Here is a 24,392-nt window from a genome sequence, read left to right as displayed (position 1 = left end):
GCCTTGAACTCACACCTTTCAATCGTCTAATTCTATCCCTCTCTAACTTCTTCAAATAAGAAGTCAAAGTCTTCCATTCTTCTGCATTCAAACCCTCGCATTCCTTACAAGTGTTAAAAGCAGAACACTGAAACTCCCCTACATTTACGGCATACAGTGTGAGGATCAACCGAAGCTTTTCGGTATCCTCACCCTGCAGCCTACATTCACACATTCTCACACTCACATTAGAATCAGACATACTGAGAAAATTCCAAAAGAGTTATTCCAAAAACAGTCCACAGTAGCGAATGCCAAAACACGATCCAAATACGTCACCAAAAAGCCGAAAAAAAACGTTGATCAAATGTTGAAAAAGAAAAAACAAAAAAATTTTTTTTTTCCAAGTCAGGAGGTAATAACAACAATGTTGATACCACCGGCGACAGAGAAAATATGATAGAAAACGGGGATGGTTCCTAGTCCTGCCACCCAGGGCAGGCCGGTAGATCACCTGACCTACCTGTAGCGAGTGGCGCGAAATTTGAATTTCTGTCGGGGACGACGGAGTCTTAGCTATGTATATATCTGACAGGTAAGTTGATTGTATGAAAACTAGAATTCATGGAAACAGTTTGTAAATGCATCAGCGTATGTGTGGAGCTTCACTAAATGGGCAACGATGAGTCATTTTGCCGTCTGCTCGTATTTACTTCAGAAATATCTGTAATTTTTTGGGGTTAATTTCGTTGCAAAAAAGGGTTAATTGACATTAATTAAATAAACATTTTGAAGTAACATAAAGTTAAACTAAATAATGAGTAACATAAACAATTAAGGGAATAAAGCTTTGCACCTCATAAACTGTGCACTTGTGTGCTGCCCGTAACTGTGTTTGTGGAGTGAGCGCTTAGGAACCAGGAACCGCAACGTAGTTCAAGTGCAATTTGGAGCGAATTAAGACCAAAACATGTATAATTAAAATCAAATAAGCACTGTGGAGTTTCAGTTGTGATGGCAGTAAGGATAAAACCACCGATTACAAGGTAAAAATGAATTTCAGTTCAAACCATGACCCTGGGAATAAGAAGTTTCATACTTTCACTAATATTGCTACAAAACGTTGTTTCATTGTGCTGATTACAACCGCAATCTTGAGTAAGATCAATAAACGTTGCATATATACGCTAATATTGTTCAAATGAGTGCTGGGAAGGCTGGGATAGATGGTGGCTCCGCTGTGATTACTAACGGTACCTCATGTGGTTGCCGCCATGTTGGATTTCAAAACTGCCTTGAAAATATATTTTACGAAGACCTCACATGCTAATTAGAGCAATTTTATCATTATTGCATTACTATGACAACTGTAATTCACGGAAACAGTTTGTAAATGCATCGGCGCATGTGTAAAGCTTCACTAGATTGGCAACGATGAATCATTTTGTCGTCTGCTTGTATCTAATTTGGAGATATGTAATTTTTCTGAGCTAATTTGGTTGCAAAAAAGGGATAATAGAAATGAATTAAAAATAAACATATTGAAGTAACATTAAGTAAAGTTAAACTAAATAATGAGTAAAGTAAACAATTAAGGGAATAAAGCTTTGCACCTCATAAACAGTGTAGTAGTGTGCTGCTCGCAACTGTGTTTGTGGAGTGACCGCTTAGGAACCAGGAAACACAATGTAGTTCAAGTGCAATTTGGAGTGAATTAAGACCAAAATATGTATAATTACTATCAAATAAGCACTGTGGATTTTCAGTTGTGATGGCAGTAAGGATAAAACCACCGATTAAAAGGTAAAAATGAATTTCAGTTCATACCATGACCCTGGGAATAACAAGTTTCATACTTTAACTAATATAGGCAACAAAATGTTGTTTTATTGTGCTGGTTACAACTGCAATCTTGTGTAAGATCAATAAACATTAGATAATATACTATACACTAATATTGTTCAAATGAGCGCTGGGAAGGCTGGGAAGGATATAAGGACCACGCGGGTTACGAAAGGGACCAAAGGCGGATGACGCCATATTGGATTTAAAAACTCCCTTGAAAACATATTTTATGAAGACCTCATAGGTATGCTTTTTTTTATTCATATGGCACTTCCATATGGGGGAAACAACAGACTGGACTAGCTGAGCCACTCTCCACCGCCTTTGAAGCCATCCTCCGAAAAAGTACTTTAACGCATCCTGACACCGGAGATGGTCATTAGTCATGAGTTGTTGGTGGTGAGAGCAGGAGCTTGAGACCTCTACTCTCCTTTCGAAGTAAGTATTTTCTCCAAAGTTAGATATGTATAAAGGCCTATTTTAAGATTAAACAGAGGGTAATGAAAAGTCTGGCTCTACACAGTGCACACTAACTCCATGATGCTTTCAAAATTTTTACTTACAACTACCAATATTTAGAAGATTGATGCCATCTTGCTGTTTACAGAGCAGCTTGTATCAACAAACTTCTCATTTCCTGGGCTAAATCCGCACACCACTTGTACCCATAAACACTGGGGCACTTTCATCACAACAATCGTAAACGACAACTTCCAACCACTACTTTTTCAAGGAAACTTCGATTTTTGGTAGAAGAAGAAGCGTGCACTAGATAATTATTTAAATAAATAGTTAAACGGCAGTATAAGGTCATGAATTGCATAAATATTTTTACATATTCTTGATTGTTAATTTGAAAATATTTGTTGTTGAAAAAGTAACTAGATTCCTGACTCAAATATCAACAGTTTTGCTTGTGAACGGTACCTACAGCGTTCTTCGCGCTCTTCAATTGTTTATCAGTGTTGCCAATTGTTATGTGTTTACCTTCCAAACTGGGTATAAGACTTACACAAAAGCAGGGAAATAAGTGAAATTAGCGTATCCATTTGTAGTATATATACATATTACAGCAATTTTATCATTATTGCATTACTATGACAACTAGAATTCATGGAAAAAGTTTGTAAATGCATCGGCGTATGTGTGAAGCTCCACTAGATTGGCAATGATGAGTCATTTGGCGTCTGCTCGTATGTACTTCAGAAATATCTGTAATTTTTCGGGGTTAATTTGGTTGCAAAAAGGGATAACAGACATGAATTAAATAAACATTTTGAAGTAACAAAGTAAAGTTAAACTAAATAATGAGAAAGTAAACAATCAAGGGCATAAACAGTTTACTTGTGTGCTGCCCGTAACTGTGTTTGCGGAGTGACCGCTTAGGAACCAGGAACCGCAACGTAGTTCAAGTGCAATTTGGAGTGAATTAAGACCAAACCATGTATAATTACAATCAAATAAGCACTGTGGAGTTTCAGTTGTGATGGTAGTAAGGATAAAACCACTGATTACAAGGTAAAAATTAATTTCAGTTCAAACCATGACCCCAGGAATAAGGTTTCATACTTTCACTAATATAAGAAACAAAATGTTTTATTGTGCTGATTACAACTGCAATCTTGAGTAAGATCAATAAACTTTACATATATACACAGTTCCGAGCAGCAGAGGACGACACTGTTTATGAGGTGCAAAGCTTTATTCCCTTAATTGTTTACTTTACTTATTATTTAGTTTAACTTTACTTTGTTACTTCAAAATGTTTATTTAATTCATGTCTATTATCCCTTTTTTGCAACCAAATTACCCCGAAAAATTACAGATATTCCTAAAGTAGATACAATCCAATGTTTCTAACCTTGTCGTACATCTCTGGCTGCCGAAAACCATCGCGGAGCAGACGACGATTAGTGGATTATATTTTTTTTTTGTTGCCAGCACTTTTCATTGATTTAAGTCTATATTAGTATTTTGATTTTTTTAATAACTGTATGCCAGAAATAAATGTAACCTTTAATGTTTGCATGCAAAGAATGGCAAAATCATCGTTGCCACACTAGTGGAACTTCACACATACACCGATGCATTATCATAAACTGTTTCCATGAATTCTAGTTGTCATAGTAATGCAATACGTAATGATAAAATAGCTTTAATATTTATGTATATATAGTACTTCCAATACATAAGCTAATTTCACCAATTTCCACGTTTTGTGCAAGTCTTATACCCAGTTTGGAGGGTGAACACATACCAATTGGCAACAGAGAGAGAGAGAAGGAAGTAAGAAGGACAAGGATGGCGGTGGGGGTGGGGGGAGAGGTTAGGTGGAGCTTTTTACTGCTGTGTTCGTATCCATTTCTGGATAATGGAGTTTTTGTCTCTTGGTACAAGGACAAGTGTTATTATTCTTTACGATTAGTGATTCACGATACCCCTATAAATTAAGGCACTGGGTGTAATACACTCTAGCAAAATCTCGTTACAGAAATATTGCCAAAAAATGTGCTTGCACTGTCTCTGAAACACATAGTAGGTATACTGCTTAGTTGTCCATGAAGTTTTTTGTAATCAAGTATTTTTTACAAGCTAGCTATTGTATAAATATGACAATTTGTCGAAAATTGCATTTTTCCTAACTATACAAACCTGAGGTCCTTTAACAATAGGAAGTAGCTAGCGGCAGCTGGAACGGTCGTAAGCTTCGAACAAGGGGAGAACGGTAGTTAACTGCTTGTCCGATCGTCACAGTGAGGTAAACATATCACTTTTGCTTTTGGCCCATGCAAAATACGCAGAGTGAGGGGTGGCATGAGGAGGGACTATATGTAAAGGACCTCAGGTTTGTATAGTTAGGAAAAATGCAATTTTCGACAAATTGTCATTTGTTCCGATACGTAATACAAACCATCGGTCCTTTAACAATAGGAAGACTCACTTCTTGGTGGGAGGAATCTGAGTCTTTGAATGAACAGACTGGTGTTCGTCCATCCTTGGAGTGCCTCCCTGGTCGTAAGAGCGAGGGAGGGATCCAAGCCTCTGTCCGATTGATCGGGGTGTGCACCGCAGGATCAATGGTCAGACCTCTGGGCCGAGTACTAAGAGAGAGGCAAGCGTATCTCTTCGTACTAGCATTTGTAAAAACTTGTTCCTGTACAGGAGCAAATATAAAGTCATGGGTTTGTCTCCATGTAGGCATCCACTTCTCCCCCTTGTAGGATAAGTGGTGGATATACGCTCCTATCCCTAGTGAAATGGGATAGAGGGAGCCTCGGTCGAGTAGCTTACCTGCATCTGACTCCTTCCCAGCATGGTGGACGACCGTATCCTCTGCCCACAGGTAGAGGTAGAGAAAGATGGTAAGAGAAGCCAGTCACACTCTCATTCGCACATTCATTCTCCCAGTCATACCAGGAATCGATGCTGTTCTGCCTGCTCGGGTGCTGGGTAAGCTTACACAACGTGTTGAGCAGCCACCACAGGTCCCAAGGAAAAAGTATCCAAGGACTTGTGGGCAATATCCCGAAGGTAGAAGGACATGAAGGTGGTCTGGTTGGCCCAGACACCTGCCTTCAAGACCTGCGCCACGGAGAAGTTCTTACGGAACGCAAAGGAGGGTCCGATACCTCTGACTTCGTGGGCTCTCGGTCGGAGCGTACGGATGTCGTCACTACCATCAGCCTCGTACGCTCTCCTGATCACCTCACGTAGCCAGAAAGAAAGCGTGTTCTTGGATACTTCTTTCTTGGTAACCCCAGTGCTAATGAAGAGGCGTCGACACTCAGGCCTGAGGTGCCGAGTTCTCTTCAGATAGCGCCGTAGCGCCCTCACAGGACAAAGCAGCATCTCATCTGCATCGTTATCGGTGAAGTCCAGAAGGGAAGGGATCGTGAAAGACTCGAACCTGTCGTCAGGGATCGACGGATTCTGAGTCTTAGCTACGAAGTTCGGGACGAAATCGAGCGTCACAGATCCCCAACCTCTGGTGTGTTTCACATCATAAGAAAGACCATGTAGTTCCCCTACTCTCTTCGCCGATGCCAGGGCCCAGCAACGGAAGAGGGGTCTTGAGGGTCAGATCCCTGTCTGACGACTCTCGGAGTGGCTCGAAGGGTCTTCGAGTCAAACTTCCAAGGACGAGAGTCACATCCCACGCAGGGGGCCTGAGTTCCCTGGGTGGGCAAGACCTTTCGAAGCTCCTCATAAGCAAGGAGATCTCGAACGAGTTCGAGATGTCCAGTCCCCTCAGTTTTAGGACAAGAGCCAGGGCGGCTCTATATCCTTTAACTGTGGGTACTGAGAGGAGCTTCTCTCGGCGAAGAAACACGAGGAAATCTGCTACCTGCTGAAGAGTGGCTCTGAGAGGAGACAGACCCTGTCTATGACACCAACCACAGAAGACGGCCCACTTCCCCTGGTACACAGCTGCAGAGGACTGTCGGACGTGTCCAGCCATCTCTGTTGCTGCGCTACGAGAAAAGCCTCTCGTTCGCAAGAGATGGTGGATAACAGCCAGCCGTGAAGTTGAAGGGACTGGACTGCTTGGTGGTACCGTTCTACGTGTGGCTGGGCTAGAAGATTGTGCCACTGGGGTAGCGTCTCTCGGTGCTTCCGCAAGAAGAGCCAGCAGTAGTACCGGATACCTAACGGCCTGAGGTCGTTTGGGGAAAGCCACCAGGATCATTCTGAGATTCGGGGTGGTCAGCGCTCGGCTGATCACTTTCCGAATCAGACAGAAGGGAGGAAAGGCGTAAACGAAGAGGTTGTCCCAGGGGTGTTGGAGAGCGTCCTCTGCAGCTGCCCATGGGTCCGGCACGGCTGAAAAGAAAACCTGCAGTTTTCTGTTGTGCCGGGTAGCGAACAGGTCTACGACCGGTCGCCCCCACAGGTTGAAGAGCCTTTCCGCCATGTCTGGGTGTAGAGACCATTCGGTTCCTATCACCTGATCCCGACGGCTGAGCTTGTCCGCTACTACATTCCCTTGCCTGGAATGTAGCGTGCTGACAGCTCTATCGAGTGAGCCGTGGGCACCACTCGTGCACCTGCACCGTCAACTGGTGAAGCGGAAGAGCCCACTAAGGGACTAGGCCCCCCTGCTTGTTGACATATGCCACTACTGTGGTGTCGCACATCAACACCACTGAGTGTCCCACCAAGCGGTCCTGAAATTCTTGGAGAGCGTAGAACGCCGCCTTGAGTTCCAGGACATTGATGTGAAGGTGCTTTTCGTGATGGTCCCACACACCTGCAGTCAGCAACTCCTCCAGGTGTGCGCCCAATCCCTCGGTCGATGCGTCTGAGAACAGAAGCATCTCCGGGGGGGGAGTGCGGATGGGCACTCCTCTTAACGAGGGTTCTTGTCGTCGAGCCACCAGGCTAGGTCCTGCCTCACCTTTTCCGTGAGAGCCACGGGAAAGTAAGGAGGATCCTTCGCCTGAGACCAACTCTCCCTTAGCCTCCACTGGAGAGACGCAGGTGAAGACGCCTGTGAGGGACTAAACTTCTCGAGTGACGACAGATGGCCGATTCGATACCGACTTTGCCATTGCTGTGCTGCCTGGTTCCCTGCTGAGGACAGGAACCGGCCGGCTGCCTCCTGAATTTGCCCTGCTACCGTGTCTATCAGCATACCCAGGTACTTCATTCTTCTGCTTGGGTTCGAGATCGGACTTCTCGTAGTTTATCACAATCCCAGATCGTGACAAAACTTGAGAAGTCGATCCCTGTCCTGCAGCAACTGCGAGCGGGAGCTCGCCAGGACCAGCCAATCGTCGAGATACCTCAGAAGACGTATCCCGTGCGAATGGGCCCAAGCTGACACCAGAGTGAACACTCGCGTGAACACCTGTGGGGCGGTTGACAGACTGAAACAAAGTGCCCTGAATTGGTACACCGTCCCGTCGAAGATGAAGCGGAGGTACTTTCTGGAGGACTGATGGATGGGTATTTGAAAATACGCGTCCTTCAAGTCCACTGAAAGCATGAAATCGTTCCCCCTGATCGAGTCGAGCACGGAGCGTGCCGACTCCATCGTGAACCGAGTCGTGCGAACGAAGCGGTTCAGGGAGAGAGGTCTATCACCGGACGCCAGCCCCCAGATGCCTTCTCCACTAGAAGAGGTGGCTGTAAAAGCCCGGTGACTGGTCCTCTACGATTTCCACAGCTCGTTTCGCCAGCATGGTCTTGATCTCCTGTCGAAGAGCGTTGTCCTTTGATGATCCCCGGACATAGGTTTGTAGATGGACCGGTTTGGAGATGAGGGGGGGCCGAGACTCGAAGGGTAGTAGATATCCCTCCCGAAGGACGTCTACTATCCAGTTCTCGCCGTAGCGCTGCCAAAATTGCCCAATGGCTGCTAGGCACCCCCCCACTTCCGGCAGCAGGTGAGGGGGAACGCCGTCCCTAGCGTTTTCCCACCTCGTTTCGACTTCTTCCCACCACCTCCTCGGGGAAAGGAGGTCTGGGAGGAGGGCTGGTACGGCCTCCTCTCGCAGAAGTCGAAACAACACGGAGTCTTCACACGAGGCTTAGGCGGAGCAACCGTCTTAGCCACCGTGGAAGCGCCAGCTAAACTCTTAGGCTTAGCCGCAGTTACTCAAGATTGCCCAGTAACCTTCGAGACTGCCTGGTGAACTAAGCGGTCACTGTCATCAGTATGCCGCCTTTCCACCACAGCATCCACCATCTCTCCGGGAAAGAGAGCGGAGGAACTCCTAATGGGTCCGTTGCGAAGCCCGAGTGCCGCCTCACGCCCAGCCCCCTTGGTCACTCGGGTAAGGACTGCGTCCCTACGTCGAAGAACCAAGTTGGCCCACAGGTTAGCAGTCTGATGGGCAAGGTAAGAGATAGCTCTTCCTCCAGACTGGCACAGTCTCCTGAAAGAAGCGTCGTCTTCGAGAGCAGAGCTCCCAGAGAGGCCGCTACTTTGGATATTGTGAGGGACCACAAATCCAGCCAAGAGACTGCCTGGAATGCTGCCATAGCGGTTAGATTCCAGGGCAAGTGCCTCCTGCTGCGAGAACCAGAGGTTCTCTGACAGGAGCTGCTGCAGGGACACACCTGGAGTCAGCCTTGCTAACTCCGGGTTAACCTGTTTCGGCGGTATCGGGTCTTCCGATGGCACATAGAAACGCCTCTGACGCTGTAGGGGAGGAGGAAGCAGCTTGGAAGACCGTCCGGATTTCAGCAAATCCTCTCGCCCTGAGACGAGATTCTCCACCTGATCCAGGACCGAGTCTGCAAGCTCTGATCGCGGCAGTCCCACCATCATTTTGGGTTCCCTCTTCGGGCCCCAAAATGACTCGAGCAGAGACGTGGGCTCGGACGGTGGTAGCGGCGATCCTTCCGCAAGGCCATTATGCTGACGAATCAGCTTAATGACTTCTGCAAAGTTCCTCTGTATCTCGGGAGTAACTGCGTCTTGCGGAGTAGGACCGTCCAGTCCCTCCAGCAAGAACAGATCCCGAGATACTCCTCCTTCAGGAAGGAGGAAAGCGACAGGACCCCTCACGGTCGCCTCCAGCTACTTGCGCGTACGTCCTGGCCGGTCCTAAAACCGTGCCTGGTGGTCGTACGGCGTCCATAAGCGGGATCGCGAGCGGCGCACCCCTCGCGATCACTCTAGGTACCTCGCTCCTCCCGGTGTAGCCCGAGGAGTTGAAGGTACTGGAGAGGCAGACCTGACGCTCCCCCCTCGCTCGCTGGCAGGACCAGCGTGCTTGGAGGGCTGCTGCTGATCCCCAACCTGCGGTGGTGATCGAGCAGCAGGCCTAGCCTTGCCGCTCGCCTGGGGCGAGAGGCTCGGCTGAGAACGTCGACCCCGATCCCGAGCGTCAGGCGAGCTGTTGCTGGTTACTGTCTCCGCCCGGTCCCGATGGGAGCGGCGGTCAGGTGACCTGCTAGGCTCGCTGTCGCGGTGAGACCGGTGAGCGTCCTCTCGGCGCGTCGAGCCGCTGGTACCGACGCCCGCAGGGACCCCTTCCTCGCCTCAACCCGTGGCTGGTCAGAGACCGTCACGTCTACCCGAGCAGCCAGCTGGTCGCTGCGAGAGCGTCCACTGGCCTGGCGAGAGTCATCTGCACGACTCTCGCCAGTCTTCTGCTCCGCGCTTCGGTCTTGACGGCGAGCGAGCTCGGGCGTCAAGACTTTTTCTGGACTGGACGGTCTCCCGCGGGGGAAGGAAGACCGTCCACTCGGTACTTCTCGCGAAACGAGAAGCCGAGGCGGATCCTGGTTTAGCGGCAGAACCGGCTAATACCAGGCGAGGAAGTGCAGCCCGAGGCTGGTACTCCTCTGGTCCCCGTCGTCTTCTTCTTTGCAGAAGAAGAGAACGGGCCCCTGTTCCCAACGGGAGCAGGAGGCCCAGCAGAAGAGCTCCCCGAATCGCCTGAGCGAGACGGGCCCTTAGAAGGTCCCGAAGGGGAGAGGAGGCAGACAGACGACGAAGCGACGATGACGAAGACGACGACGACACCTTCCTCTTCTTCTTCGCCAGGCTCCGCAGGACAGACGTCAGGTCTTCCATCCAGGAGGGAGCCGGGGCAGTTGCCGAAGCAACAGGGCCCGACTGCACCTGTCCGGAAAGACCTGAGCCTGGAGCAGCCCCACCAACAACAGGAGCGACAGGAACAGGTACAGGAACAGCAGGAATAGCAGGAACAGCAGCGTCTGGAACAGCGGGAGCGGCAGGGACAGCAACAGGTACGGCAGGTACGGCAGCGACCACAGGAGAGCCAAGCGTCCTGTCGGCAGCTACCTGCATTCTCGGTACTGGCGGCAAGTCTAAGGGAGAGCTTTTAGGGCAGCGGAAGTCCGGGGTCGGCAGCACAAAGAACCCAGGTGGCGGTGGCACGGTTCTCTTTGACACAGCAGCGAGAGGTCTCTGTACCGCAGCTGTCGGCGTCACCGTCGTTACATGCGGCATGTACACTAGATGCGGCGGCATGCCATAGGCTGGAGTCGTGATCGTAGTAGTGGTGGTGGTCACTACACCATGTGTGACCACTGCCGACCCCGCCAACCGCTGGATCAACCCTTGAATGCTTGGCACTCCCTGCAACCCCAGCGACTCCCACACCTGTCCCAGGTCGTCCTTCACTGGTGCACACCTGCGGAAGCAACAGTCGGGTTAGTTAGAGGGTTCCCTCGCGCCTGGGGGGAGACGAACCCCACCCAGAGCGGACGGAAGACCCCGAGTACAACTGGACGTCCAGGTAGCGAGCGCCCTCCTCCACACTCGACGGATCAAGTGAGGAGAAGGACTCCGCTACCCCCACCGCAGGGGAAGGAGCAAACCGTGGGGGCTGACCGGGGGGCAGGAAGGAAGACGAAGTATCGGTAACCAAAGGAGTCACTGGAGAGCTTTCCGATGACTTCTTTGCAGGCCTAAGTCTCTTCCTGCCCTCGTACAGAACCCACTGCGCCTCGGACCAATTTACACATGTAATACAGGGCTCGCCTCGGGAGCATTCTCGCCCCCGACAACGAGTACACACTTCATGTGGATCAACATCCACAAAGGATCGGAATCCGCCGCATTTACGCCCCTCCAGCCCGGGACACACTCTACGGGCGAATAAACCAAAGCAACGACAATAGCGGGCAGAGCTATGACGAACACGTCTTGTCTCACCACGGCCCGCGCGACGATCGGACAAGCAGTTAACTACCGTTCTCCCCTTGTTCGAAGCTTACGACCGTTCCAGCTGCCGCTAGCTACTTCCTATTGTTAAAGGACCGATGGTTTGTATTACGTATCGGAACAATTGTATTTTTCTCATTCAAAAACATATGCTCCCCAATGCTAACTTTCCTCTTTTAACGACTTTCTGGTCATTGCAAATTCGGTCCCATTAATTTCTTATGGTGCAAAAACAGACAAGAGGCCCAGGGAGCGAAAGCGATTGCGTCACACTACGGCGGTAATCCGGCAGTAAAACATCTTCATATATCCAAAAAGTAAATAATAAAGATATAGTATATGCGCATTACGATTATAACAATTACATGAATAGCTGATAACAATCTGCATGAATAACTGGTAAACTGTTCTGCGAGAAAGTTAAGTATAGCAATTCATTTACAATAGGTACGAAAGTCAAGATGTTGTGACGTCATAATACAGGACTTAAAAAAACGTTCTAATTCCGAAAAATACCGTAATTACTTAAATTTGAGTCAGGAATTGAGTTACTTTTTCAAAATACGAATATTTTCAATTAATCATCATAAATATGTAAAAAATTGATGTTTTACTATTTATTTAAATAATTATCTAGTGCACGCTTCGTTGTCTTCTTCTACCAAAACCGTAGTTTACTTAAAAACGTCGTGGTAAGGGACCGTCTTCCGATTGTTGTGATGAAAGTGCCCCAGCGTCTATGGGTACATGTGGTGTGCGGATTTATCACAGGAAATGGGAAGTTTGTTGACACAAGCGACTCCGCAAACATCGAGATGGCGTCAATCTTCTAAGTTATTTAATCGTAAGTAAAAATTTCGAAAGCGTTTTGGTGAAGTTTGCACTGCTTTTGCTACCCTTTTCATTACCCTCTTTAAAGCTTAAAATATGGCCTTAATTTCTAACTTTTAGAGAAAATACTTACTTCGAAAGGAGAGTAGAGGTCTTTAGCTCCGTCTCTCACCAGCAACAACTCGCGACTGATGACCATCTCCGGTGTCAGGATGCGTTATAAGTACTTTTTCGGAGGGTGTCCAGCCGTGATCGTCGGTGTGTTGGCCACGCAATGACGATGGCTTCACTGCGGTGTTTCCCCCTATCACATTATGTTGACAAAACTTCAATCTTTTGAATGGTATGCTTAAAGATGTACCTAGGATAAAACATCACGGACGACCAACCCTCATCACGCTGGACGGGTCTTATTCACTCGATATTTAATTGGTGAAACAAGAATGCAATTACAACTCTAAGCATACCATTCAAAAGACTGAAGTTTCGTCAACATAATGTGATATATAAAAGCCCCATTCGAACTAAAATAAGCATGTGACGCTCTTCGTAAAATATGTTTTCAAGGCAGTTTTGAAATCCAATATGGCAGCTAACGTGTGGATGGAAGGGTCTGGTCACGGATGGACACCAATGTATATATGTAACGTTTATTGATCTTCCTCAAGATTGCAGTTGTAATCAGCACAATAAAACAACATTATGTTGCCTATATTAGTGAAAGTATGAAACTTGTTATTCCCAGGGTCATGGTTTGAACTGAATTCATTTTTACCTTGTAATCGGTGGTTTTTATCCTTACTGCCATCATAACTGAAACTCCACAGTGCTTATTTGATTGTTATTATACACATTTTGGTCTCAATTCACTCCACATTGCACTTTAAACAAGTTGCTGTTCCTGGTTCCTAAGCGCACGCACCACAAACACAGTTACAAACAGCAGGACGACACTGCAAAGTTTTATTCCCTAAATTGTTTACTTTATATACTCATTATTTAGTTCAACTTTACTTTGTTATTTAAAAATGTTAATTTAATTCATGTCTATTACCCCTTTTTTGCAACCAAATTACCCCAAAAAATTAGATATTTCTAAAGTAGATACAATCCAATGTTTCTAACCTTGTCGTACATCTGGCTGCCGAAAACCATAGAGGAACAGACTACAGATAAGTGGATTACTAGTATAATGTTTTTTTTTTTTTTTTTTTTGCAATTTTCATTGATTTAAGTCTATATTAGTATTTTGATTTGCTTTAATAACTGTATGCCAGAAATAAATGTAACCTTTAATGTTTGCATGCTAAGAATGGCAAAATCATCGTTGCCACATTAATGGAGCTTCACACATACGCCGATGCATTATTATAAACTGTTTCCATGAATTCTAGTTGTCATAGTAATGCAATAATGATAAAATTGCTTTAATATTTATGTATATATACTTTCAATACATAGGCTGATTTCACCAATTTCCACGTTTTGTGTAAGTCTTATACCCAGTTTGGAGGGTGAACACATACCAATTGGCAACAGAGAGAGAGAGAGAGAGAGAGAGAGAGAGAGAGAGAGAGAGAGAGAGAGAGGAAGGCAAAGGAAGGATGGACAGGGGTGGCAGTGTAGGGGGGGGAGGGTAGGTGGAGCTTTTTACGCATGTTCGTATCCATTTCTGCATAATGGAGTTTTTGTCTCTTGGTACAAGGACAAGTGTTGTTATTCTTTACGATTAGTGATTCACAATACCCTTATAAATTATGGCACTGGGTGTAATGCACTATAGCAAAATCTCGCTCTGATACGAGTGTTCGTTACAGAAATAGGTATTGCCCAAAAATGTGCTTGCACTGTACGTATCTGAAACCCATAGTAGGTATGCTGCTTAGTTGTCAATCAAGTTTTTTGTACTAATCAAGTATATTTTACAAGCTAGCTATTGAATAAATTTGTATTTTTCTCAATCAAAACATATGCCCCTCAATGTTAACTTTCCTCTTTTAATGACTTTCTGGTCATTGCAAATTCGGCCCCATGATTTCTTATGGTGCGAAAATAGACAGAGGCCCAGGGAGCGAAAACGATTGTGTCACACTACGGCGATAATCCGGCAGTAAAACATTTTCATATATCCAAAAAGTAAATAATAAAGATATATACGTATGCGCAATACAATTATAACAATTACATGAACAGCTGATAACCATCTGCATGAATAACTGGTAAACTGATCTGCAAGAAAGTTGAGTATAGCAATTATTTACAATAGGTACGAAAGTCAAGATGTCGTGACATCATAATACAGGACTTAAAAGAACGTTCTAATTCCGAAAAATAATTACTTAAATTTGAGTCAGAATTGAGTTACTTTTTCAATAACGAATATTTTTAAATTAATCATCATAAATATGTAAAATATTGATGTTTTACTATTTATTTAAAAAATTATCTAAGTGCACGCTTCGTCGTCTTCTTCTACCAAAACAGTTGTTTACTTAAAAACGTCCTGGTAAGGGACCGTGTTCCGATTGTTGTGATGAAAGTGCCCCAGCGTCTGTGGGTACAAGTGGTGTGTGGATTTATCACAGGAAATGGGAAGTTTGTTGACACAAGTGACTCCGTAAACATCGAGATGGCGTCAATCTTCTAAAATATTGAAGCGTAAGTAAAAATTTCAAAAGTGTTTTGGTGAGATTTCCACTGCCGTGGACACCCTTTTCTCTACCCTCTATTTAAATCTTAAAATTTGGACTTAATTTCTAACTTTGGAGAAAATATTTACTTCGAAAGGAGAGAAGAGGTCTTTAGCCCCGTTTCTCACCAACAACAAATCGCGACTGATGCCCATCTCCGGTGTCAGGACGCGTTATAATGTACTTTTTAGGAGGGTGGCATGCATTGATAGACGTTGGCCTGCTGCAGGCCATGCGGTGTTTTACCCTAGTTTTATTCTTGTTTCACCAATTAAATATAGAGTGAATAAGGCTCATCCACGTGATGACGATGGATCCACTGCGGTGTTTCCCCCTACAGCTCTTAGCAAAAGAGTACGGCAACTGCTGCATGATTAGCAAACTGCTGTACCTACAGCAAGTCAATAGCTAGTAGCAATACAGTACCGCTGACGGAATCTGACATATCCCCAATACACTATGTTATTTGTACGGCAGGATGTCTGAAATTGACGCATGCGCAATTCACTGCCATATCAATATCTACTGCAATCAGCGATACAGCTGCCGTACCAATATCCTGTGCCTTTTTTTAATATCCAGTGCAGCATACTTCTGAAGTTTTACCTTGAAAATATCCTTTTCCTACCTTTTAATGTGTGCTCTGAATGTTTAAAATCTGGTTGGGTAGTTCGCAGATCAGGGGACAGATCCGATAATTCCAGAACCATTACTCCAAATAACAAAATGCGTAGAATAAAAGTTGTCCAGAATTCCAAAATATACCCGAAAAGTCACTTTTCCGACCAATTTACACCAAAATACCGTGAAACGTAAATTTTTCTAAGTACCCACTTGATGTGAAGGCTGACACGGCAGTCGTAGCTCCCGTAGTTCTTGAGTTAGCCGCGGACAGGCGCTGTACGTCGGCCCGCCCCCAACGAGGGAATTTCAAATCAAACTAATCCTGTATCAGGTTGACCCAGGTCATCCCCAAGGGACATGGATTAACTTCCTTCCAACCAATAAAAACGTGTCCCATGAATATGAATCAGACAATCATACCTTCAGTCACAAAATTTGCCCTTTCCGTTCGCCACCGCTGTCATGGATAGAACGCACGCAGTATTATTTCTGAAAAGTGTTACAGCGGACGAGTTCAATAAATATACGCATTTGTGTATTAGTATTCTGATCGAGTTCCTACGAAACACCAACGAATTTAGAAAAGGTTGTACAGAGAAGGGTTACTTGGGGACTATTCGGGGTAGTGTACAACTTGCAACACAGCGAGTCGACGGTTCACGAAACATGGGACCAGCGAGGCCACGGGCCAACCGATTTACATGTGGAGCTGTACAAACAGCAAGTTCGGTAAGAAGGTATCAGTTCGGCACAGCAGCGACTTTGAAATGTGAATAAGGTAAATTGTATATCAATTTTTGTTAGCCTTAAAACTAGTGTTTTGGTTATTTCGAAGCCAGTACCGAAGCACGTGTTCGAACAGATCTATCTGCCCGGCGGTGGGTACGTTTTGGTTAGTTCGAACCCAGTACCGAAGCACGTGTTCGAACAGATCTATCGGCCCGACGGTGGGCACGTAAGAACATACATGATGCCGCATTTTGTATGTAAACTAGTGTTTTCGGTTAGTTTGAAGCCAGTACCGAAGCACGTGTTCGAACAGTAAGGCCGTGGCGAACGAGGAAGGTGTTTAATGTTACAGTTATGGGGGGGTATTTATAGCCTAGGCTAGTCATGTTTTTTTGTATGTACCGTGGCTAATTCACTGTGGGCACGTAGGAACATACATGATGCCGCATTTTGTATGTAAACTAGTGTTTCGGTTAGTTCGAAGCCAGTACCAAAGCACATGTTTGAACAGTAAGGCCGTGGCGAAAGAGGAAGGTGTTTAATGTTACAGTTATGGGGGGATTTATAGCCTAGGCTAGTCGTGTTTTTTTGTATGTATTGTGGCTAATTCACTGTAACCCCTGTGGCTAGCGCATGCAGCGCAACATTACCTCTTGCCAGAACATGTCGAGCTTGCCAAGAATCTTTAAATATGCGGATAAGGCGCGAAGCGCCGTTCCGCTGCGGCCTTACTGTAACCCCTGTGGCTAGCACGCGCAGCGCAACATTACCTCTTGCCAGAACATGTCAGGCTTGCCAAGAATCTTTAAAAATGCGGATAAGGCGCGAAGTGCCGTTCCGCCACGGCCTTACTGTGGGGTCTAAGCATCTAATGTAATGTCGGTTAGTGGTAGCCTAGGCTAGACGTTTTACAAGTAGGCCAGTTTTTCAAAAGTTCGGCAATGTAAGGGGTCCTAGGCTAGCCTAGCCTACGTCAACCTTGAATGCAGAGTAAGGGGTCGGAGGCTATGTCGGTTAGTGGCATCTTAGGCTAGATGTTTTACGTGTAGGCTAGTTGTTCAAAAGTTCTGCAATGTAAGGGGTCCTAGGCTAGCCTAGCATACGCCAACCTTGAATGCAGAGTAAGAGGTCAAACTTTTGTAATAAGGGTCAAAGGTCTGGGTCTCAAAACCGGGAAATGAGAGTTACGTGCGCCGTGAAAGTCCTACGCCGCTTCCCCCCACCCAAAAATTCCTCGGTTTCCCACTGGGTCCCCCCTTTACCGTTTGATGTTTTTCAGGCTATATTTTTACTGGGTCAATTACAAAAAATGGCCAAAAACGTTATTCTCAGCTATTTTTTCCCGCGAAAATCGATCGTCCCCGGATCTGTAGTGGCTCCCCCAATTAGGTTATGGGTAGGTAGGGTAAATCACCACGGCAGGCCAACCCTCATCACGGTGGACGGGTCTTATTCACTCGATATTTAATTGGTGAAACAAGAATACAATTGCAACTCTAAGCATACCATTTAAAAGACTGAAGGCACACGGGAACAGAGAAGGAAAGGGGTGGCGATGGGGGGGGGGGCGGGGGGGGGGGGGGGGGGGGGGTATGGGGGGGGGGGGGGGGGGGGGGGGGGGGGGGGGGGGGGGGTTAGGTGGAGCTTTTTACGCGTGTTCATATCCATTTCTGCATAATGGAGTTTTTTGTCTCTTGGTACAAGACAAGTGTCGTTATTCTTTACGATTAGTGATTCACGATACCCTTATAAATTACGGCACTGGGTGTAATGCACTATAGCAAACAAAATCTCGTTCTGTTACGAGTGTTTCGTTACAGAAATAGGTATTGACCCCCAAAAACGTGCTTGCACTGTCTCTGAAACCCATAGTAGGTATGCTGCTTAGTTGTCAATTAAGTTTTTATAACCAAGTATTTTTTACAAGCTAGCTATTGAATAAATTTGTATTTTTCTCAGTCAAAACATATGCCCCTCAATGCTAACTTTCCTCTTTTAACGACTTTCTGGTCATTGCAATTCGGCCCCATAATTTCTTATGGTGCGAAAACAGACAGAGGCCATGGACCGAAAACGATTGCGTCACACTACGGCTATAATCCCAGCAGTAAAACATCTTCATATATCCAAAAAGAAATAAATAGAGATATATATATGCACATTACGATTGTAACAATTACATGTATAGCTGATAACAATCTGCATGAATAACTGGTAAATTGTTCTGCAATGACAGTTGAATATAGCAAATATTTACAATAGGTACGAAAGTCAAGAGTCGTGACGTCATAATACAGAACTTAAAAGAACGTTCTAATTCAGAAAAAAAAATAATTACTAAATTTGAGGTCAGAGTCGAGTTACTTTTTCAATAACGAATATTTTCAAATTAATCATCATAAATATGTAAAATATTGATGTTTTAAACTACTTATTTAAAAAAAATTAGCTAAGAGCACGCTTCTCGTCATCTTCTACCAAAACAGCTGTTTACTCCTGGCTTGTTTGTTGGTGAGAAATCGTGTTTCGATTGTTGTGATGAAAGTGCTCCAGCGTCTGTGGGTACAAGTGGTGTGCGGATTTATCACAGGAAATGGAAAGTTTGTTGACACAAGCGACTCTGTAAACATCGAGATGGCGTCAATCTTCGAAACATTTTTAGTTGTAAGTAAAAATTTCTAAAGCGTTTTGGTGAGATTTCCACTGCCGTGGACGCCATTTTCAGTACCCTCTGTTTAAATCTTAAAATTTGGCCTTAATTTATAGGGTAGAATATCACAACAGGCCAACCCTCATCACGGTGGACGGGTCTTATTCACTCGATATTTTAATTGGTGAAACATGAATACAATTGCAACTCTAAGCATACCATTTAAAGACGGAAAGTTTCGTCAACATATTGTGATATATGAAAGCCCCATACGAACTAAAATAAGCATGTGAAGCTCTTCGTAAAATATGTTTTCAAGGCAGTTTTGAATTTTGAAATCCAATATGGCGGCTACGTTTTGCATGGACGGTTCTCATCAGTGACGGCCACCATCTTTCCCCAGCCTTCCCAGCACTCATTTGAACAATGTTAGCGTATGTATGTAACGTTTATTGATCTTACTCAAGATTGCAGTTGTAATCAGCACAATAAAACAACATTTTGTTGCCTATATTAGTGAAAGTATGAAACTTGTTATTCCCCCCAGGGGTTATGGTTTGAAACTGTGAATTCATTCTTACCTTGTAATCGGGGCGGTTTTATCCTTACTGCCATCACAACTGAAACTCCACAGTGCTTATTTGATTGTTATTATACACATTTGGTCTCAGTTTCACTCCACATTGCACTTTAAACCCACCCATTGCTGTTCCTGGTTTCTAAGCGCGCGCGCCATAAACACAACTTTACGAACAGCAGGGACAATGACAGACGGACGAAACCGCAAAGTTTTATTCCCTAAAAACTGTTTACTTTACTCGTTAGTTATTTAGTTTAAATTTTACTTTGTTATTTAAAAATTTTGATTTAATTCATGTATATTATCCCTTTTTTACAACCAAATTACCCGAAAATAAAAAATTACAGATATTTCTAAAGTAGATAAAAATCAAATGTTTCTAACGTTTTCGTACATCTGGCTGCCGAAAACCATAGAGGAACGAATACGGAAAAGTGCAGAGGAACGACTACGTTTTTTTTTTTTTTTTTTTTTGCTTTTTTTTTGTTTTTGCTAGCACTTTTCATTGATTGGTTTCAGTCTTTATTAGTATTTTGAATTTCTTTAATAATCGTATGCCAGAAATAAATGTAACCTTTAATGTTTGCATGCTTTAATGTTTGCATGCTAAGATGGCAAATCATCGTTGCCACAGTAGTGGAGGCTTCACACATACGCCGTTCCATTATTATTAACTGTTTCCATGAATTCTAGTTGTCATAGTAATGCAATAATGATAAATTGCTTTAATATTTATGTATATATACTTCCAATACATAGCCTAATTTCACCAATTTCAACGTTTTGTGTGTAGTCTTATACCCAGTTTGGAGGTCAACACATACCGAATGGCAACAGAGAGAGAGAGAGAGATAGAGAGAGAGAGAGAGAGAGAGAAGAGAGAGAGAGAGAGAGAGAGAGAGAGAGAGAAAGGAAGGCAGAGGACGAAGAAGAAAAGGGATGGCGGTGGAGGGGGGGGGGGGTGGGGAGAGGGTAGGTGGAGCTTTATACACGTGTCGTATCCATTTCTGCATAATGGAGTGTTTTTGTCTCTTGGTACAAGGACAAGTGTCGTTATTCTTTACGATTAGTGATTCACGATACCCTTATAAATTACGGCACTGGGTGTAATGCACTAAAGCAAAATCTCGTTCTGTTACGAGTGTTCGTTACAGAAATAGGTATTGCCCAAAAACGTGCTTGCACTGTCTCTGAAACCCATAGTGACATGCTGCTTAGGTGTCAATCAAGTTTTTTATAACCAAGTATTTTTTTACAAGCTAGCTATTGAATAAATTTGTATTTTTTCTCAGTCAAACATATGCCCCTCAATGCTAACTTTCCTCTTTAACGACTTTCTGGTCATTGCAAAAATTCGGCCCCATAATTTCTTATGGTGCGAAAACAGAACAGAGGGCCCATGGACCGAAAACGATTGCGTCACACTACGGCGATAATCCAGCAGTAAAACATCTTCATATATCCAAAAAGTAATAATAAAGATATACATATATGCGCATTACGATTATAAACAATTACATGTATAGCTGATAACAATCTGCAATGAAAATTACTGTAACCCCTGTTCTGCAATGACAGTTGAGTATAGCAATTATTTACATAGGTACGAAAGTCAAGATGTCGTGACGTCATAATACAGAACTTAAAAAGAACGTTTCTAATTCAGAAAAATAATTACTTATTAATTTGAGTCAGAGTCGAGTTACTTTTTCCAATAACGAACATTTTCAAAATTTAATCATCATAAATATGTAAAATATTGATGTTTTACTACTTATTTAAAAATTAGCTAAGAGCACGCTCTTCTCGTCATCTTCTACCAAAACAGCTGTTTACTCCTGGCTTGTTGTTGGTGAGAAATCGTGTTTCGATTGTTGTGATAAAAGTGCTCCAGCGTCTGTGGGTACAAGTGGTGTACGGATTTATCACAGGAAATGGAAAGTTTGTTGACACAAGCGACTCCGTAAACATCAAGATGGCGTCAATCTTCGAAACATTTTTAGTTGTAAGTAAAAATTTCTAAAGCGTTTTGGTGAGATTTCCACTGCCGTGGGCGCCATTTTCAGTACCCTCTGTTTAAATCTTAAAATTTGGCCTTAATTTCTAACTTTGGAGAAAATACTTACTTCGAAAGGAGAGTAGAGGTCTTTAGCTCCGTTTCTCACCAACAACAAGTCGCGACTGATGCCCATCTCTGGTGTCAGGACGCGTTATAATGTACTTTTTCGGAGGGTGGCAAGCGTTCGATTGTAGGTGGCCTGTTTGGCCTGCTGTGATGTTTTACCCTAACTTTGGAGAAAATACTTACTTCAAAAGGAGAGTAGAGGTCTTTAGCTCCGTTTCTCACCTACAACAAGTCGCGACTGATGCCCATCTCGGGTATCAGGACGCGTTATAATGTACTTTTTCGGAGGGTGGCAAGCATTGATTGTAGGTGGCCTGGTTGGCCTGCCGTGGTGATCTACCCTATCTAAGCTTTCCAAAAACTACCATTGCCTAATTTCGTGGCTAAGAGAATATTTGCCACTTTTTGCCGACAAGATCAGGGACTTACACTTATTCACTACTTATCTACGTTTGAAATTGTAAAGTTACAAGATGGGTGTAGAGAAAGCTTACAAAACTAACCTGAAATAGTAGACGCTACAAGCTTGTGGAGGTTAAATCTTACTAAAGTAAACACTATTAGTAGTAGTAGTAGGCAGGATTTATTTTGAAACGGCTCCTTTGCCTGTCGTGTTCTGGTTTTGTGTTTGTGTTTATTTATTTATTTATTTTCTCTGTAATACCGTGATTCTTTTAAAAATTCTTTCCCATTTTCAATCTCCCGTTCAGCAGATTTGTTAATTAAAGTATTTTAGCAATCAATTCTTTATTTTTGTGATGATATGGCTGCTGCAGAAAATTATATCTATTTCATTATATGCTGGGCAGTAGAGTAAGAAATGTTCCAAGTTTTCATTTTTTTCCTTCCCAGTACAAACATTTTGTATCTTCCCCTTTTAGTCTATTCCTCTAATTTAATCCTACTGTACTTAGTCTAGCCTAACTGGCCATGCAGCATTGCTTATTCAGCGTTATCACGCTAGATTTCTTCTCTTAAGTTTTCTTTATATTTTCTATTTCTATAGATTCTTATAATGTTGTCTTGTCATTTATTTCTCTCTACCATGCTTTTCTGTCCCAGTTATTTATTATCTCTTTAACTACTTACCTTTAACAAATTCAATTTTACTTAAATTTATGTTGAATTCTTTCATATATTCTTTTACTTGCATAATCCAAGGGGGTTTCTTGTTTTCATATTAATCCAAGGTTATCTTGTATAGAAGCCTATTTCCACCATTGTCCAGTGTATGTTTTAGATAGAATAGCATATTCTTCATATCTTGAGTGGCAGAGAGGCCCCTATTTCGGATCTCAACGCACAATTTGCAGTGTAACTTGGTTCTTTCAGGATTGTTCTATATACTTGACTGTCTACTTATTGAAGTTAATTTATGCTTTTCTTGTCGAGTTTTATGACTTCCGTGGTATACATTTAGGATGGCATCGTTAATCCTTTCCAATACGGTTTTCCTATTTTCACCGTGCTACAACTTTTACTGATGACTGCAATCGCCATAGTTGCCATCTGCGTTGCTTAATTTGGGCCCTTTTTTATCTGTTCTCTGAAACAGTCTTGTCGCGAAAAACTAGTGCACGAGTTTTCCGTGACGTAATCCCGCCCGTCCATCTGTGAGGACTGAGTCAGACAAGGAGTGAGATCGAACTCATTTCCGTTGCTGTTTGAGATTACGCTGGCCTTATGCCAGCACGGGCTCTTGCTTACAGAGCAGCCCGTAGGTAATATGAATATTTTGCAGGTGGAAAGGTGAGTTTAAGGATATGAAGTGGCCCTTTATTTATGATCTCAATGGGATATGCAGGTGACATGGTATGATTTGCAAGTGAAAGGAAAGGTGAACAGGCAATGCTATAAACCCCTTTAAACCCTAAGGTACCCATCAGTAGGAGAAAAAGATCGATAGTAATGAGTCCTGGCGAGTCAGAGATAGCCAGTAAGGAAATCGAAAAAGTTATCGTCGTGGAAAAACGGGGGGAAAAAAACACTAACAGGCGGCGGAGTTCTGTAGCGATATGTCGGTTCGAGGAGATCATCTGGGAGACTATAATCTCCAAGTCCTGGACTTCGTGAAGAATTTGGGCTTACAGTTGTTCATCATATCCATATCCATTGTTGCAAAGACCTATATATAAATGAATAGAACTCATCGTAGGTTAGCAGGAACTTACTGGTAGTAAAGTCTCCCACGAGAATGACGTCGGTCTGAGTGTCGCCAATTACACTCGGGTGTCGCTTGTATGTCTGGGTTTTGATGTCCCTCCTTGGGACTGTGATCTCTTCAGTTTGCGTTCCTGCTTCAACATCGAAAACGGGAGCTATTGACGGTGTTTCGGTTTGCATGTCCTTTTCTTCAATTGGCGATACTTCGGTTTGGGTTCCCATTTCCACTCGTAAAACGGGAACTATTGGCGGTGTGGAGGTGGAGGGAATGAACTTGGGGTCGGGGAAATATGCATAGGGACAGGGTAAGATTTTTCAGGGGTCGTGAGAATAACCTTAGGGGTAATTCTAGTTGGAAGAGGTTGGAGAGCAGGAGGCCGGAGGTAAGGACAGGATGAGGGGTTGAGGATATAATGTCGAGGTTTGGGAGGTTGTGCAGGGAAAGGTTGAGGAGTTTGGCGGTGGAGGAGGCAGATTCGTCCTCGGATCTATCCTTGGCTTGCTTGGTGCGAGGGATGCCCTTCATCCTCCAA

At 44.1% G+C, this 24,392-nt stretch overlaps 2 protein-coding genes across 5 annotated transcripts in view; both read right to left on the bottom strand.

Moving 5' to 3' along the window:
- Positions 1-22,327, bottom strand: part of LOC135198629 (DNA excision repair protein ERCC-8-like) — a 201,661-nt gene extending 179,334 nt beyond the window's left edge. For 2 of the 4 annotated variants that reach the window (XM_064226389.1, XM_064226393.1), the window contains exon 1: positions 22,200-22,327. The gene's annotated coding sequence lies outside the window, so the exon portion shown is untranslated. Of the gene's footprint in view, positions 1-15,822; positions 15,844-22,199 lie in introns of those variants that run through there. The other 2 variants (XM_064226395.1, XM_064226392.1) reach the window with 2 other exon arrangements.
- The window catches only part of LOC135198266 (uncharacterized), a 49,872-nt gene that overhangs the window by 24,017 nt on the left and 1,463 nt on the right, over positions 1-24,392 (bottom strand). Inside the window, exon 3 of the mRNA XM_064225836.1 lies at positions 23,868-24,132. Coding sequence (XP_064081906.1) covers positions 23,868-24,132 — 265 coding nt within the window. The remainder of the gene's footprint in view (positions 1-23,867; positions 24,133-24,392) is intronic.

The sequence above is a fragment of the Macrobrachium nipponense genome, chromosome 22 (assembly GCF_015104395.2).
Source record: "Macrobrachium nipponense isolate FS-2020 chromosome 22, ASM1510439v2, whole genome shotgun sequence".
NCBI classification, from domain to species: Eukaryota; Metazoa; Arthropoda; class Malacostraca; order Decapoda; family Palaemonidae; genus Macrobrachium; species Macrobrachium nipponense.
This window is presented reverse-complemented; position numbering and strand designations above follow the sequence as displayed.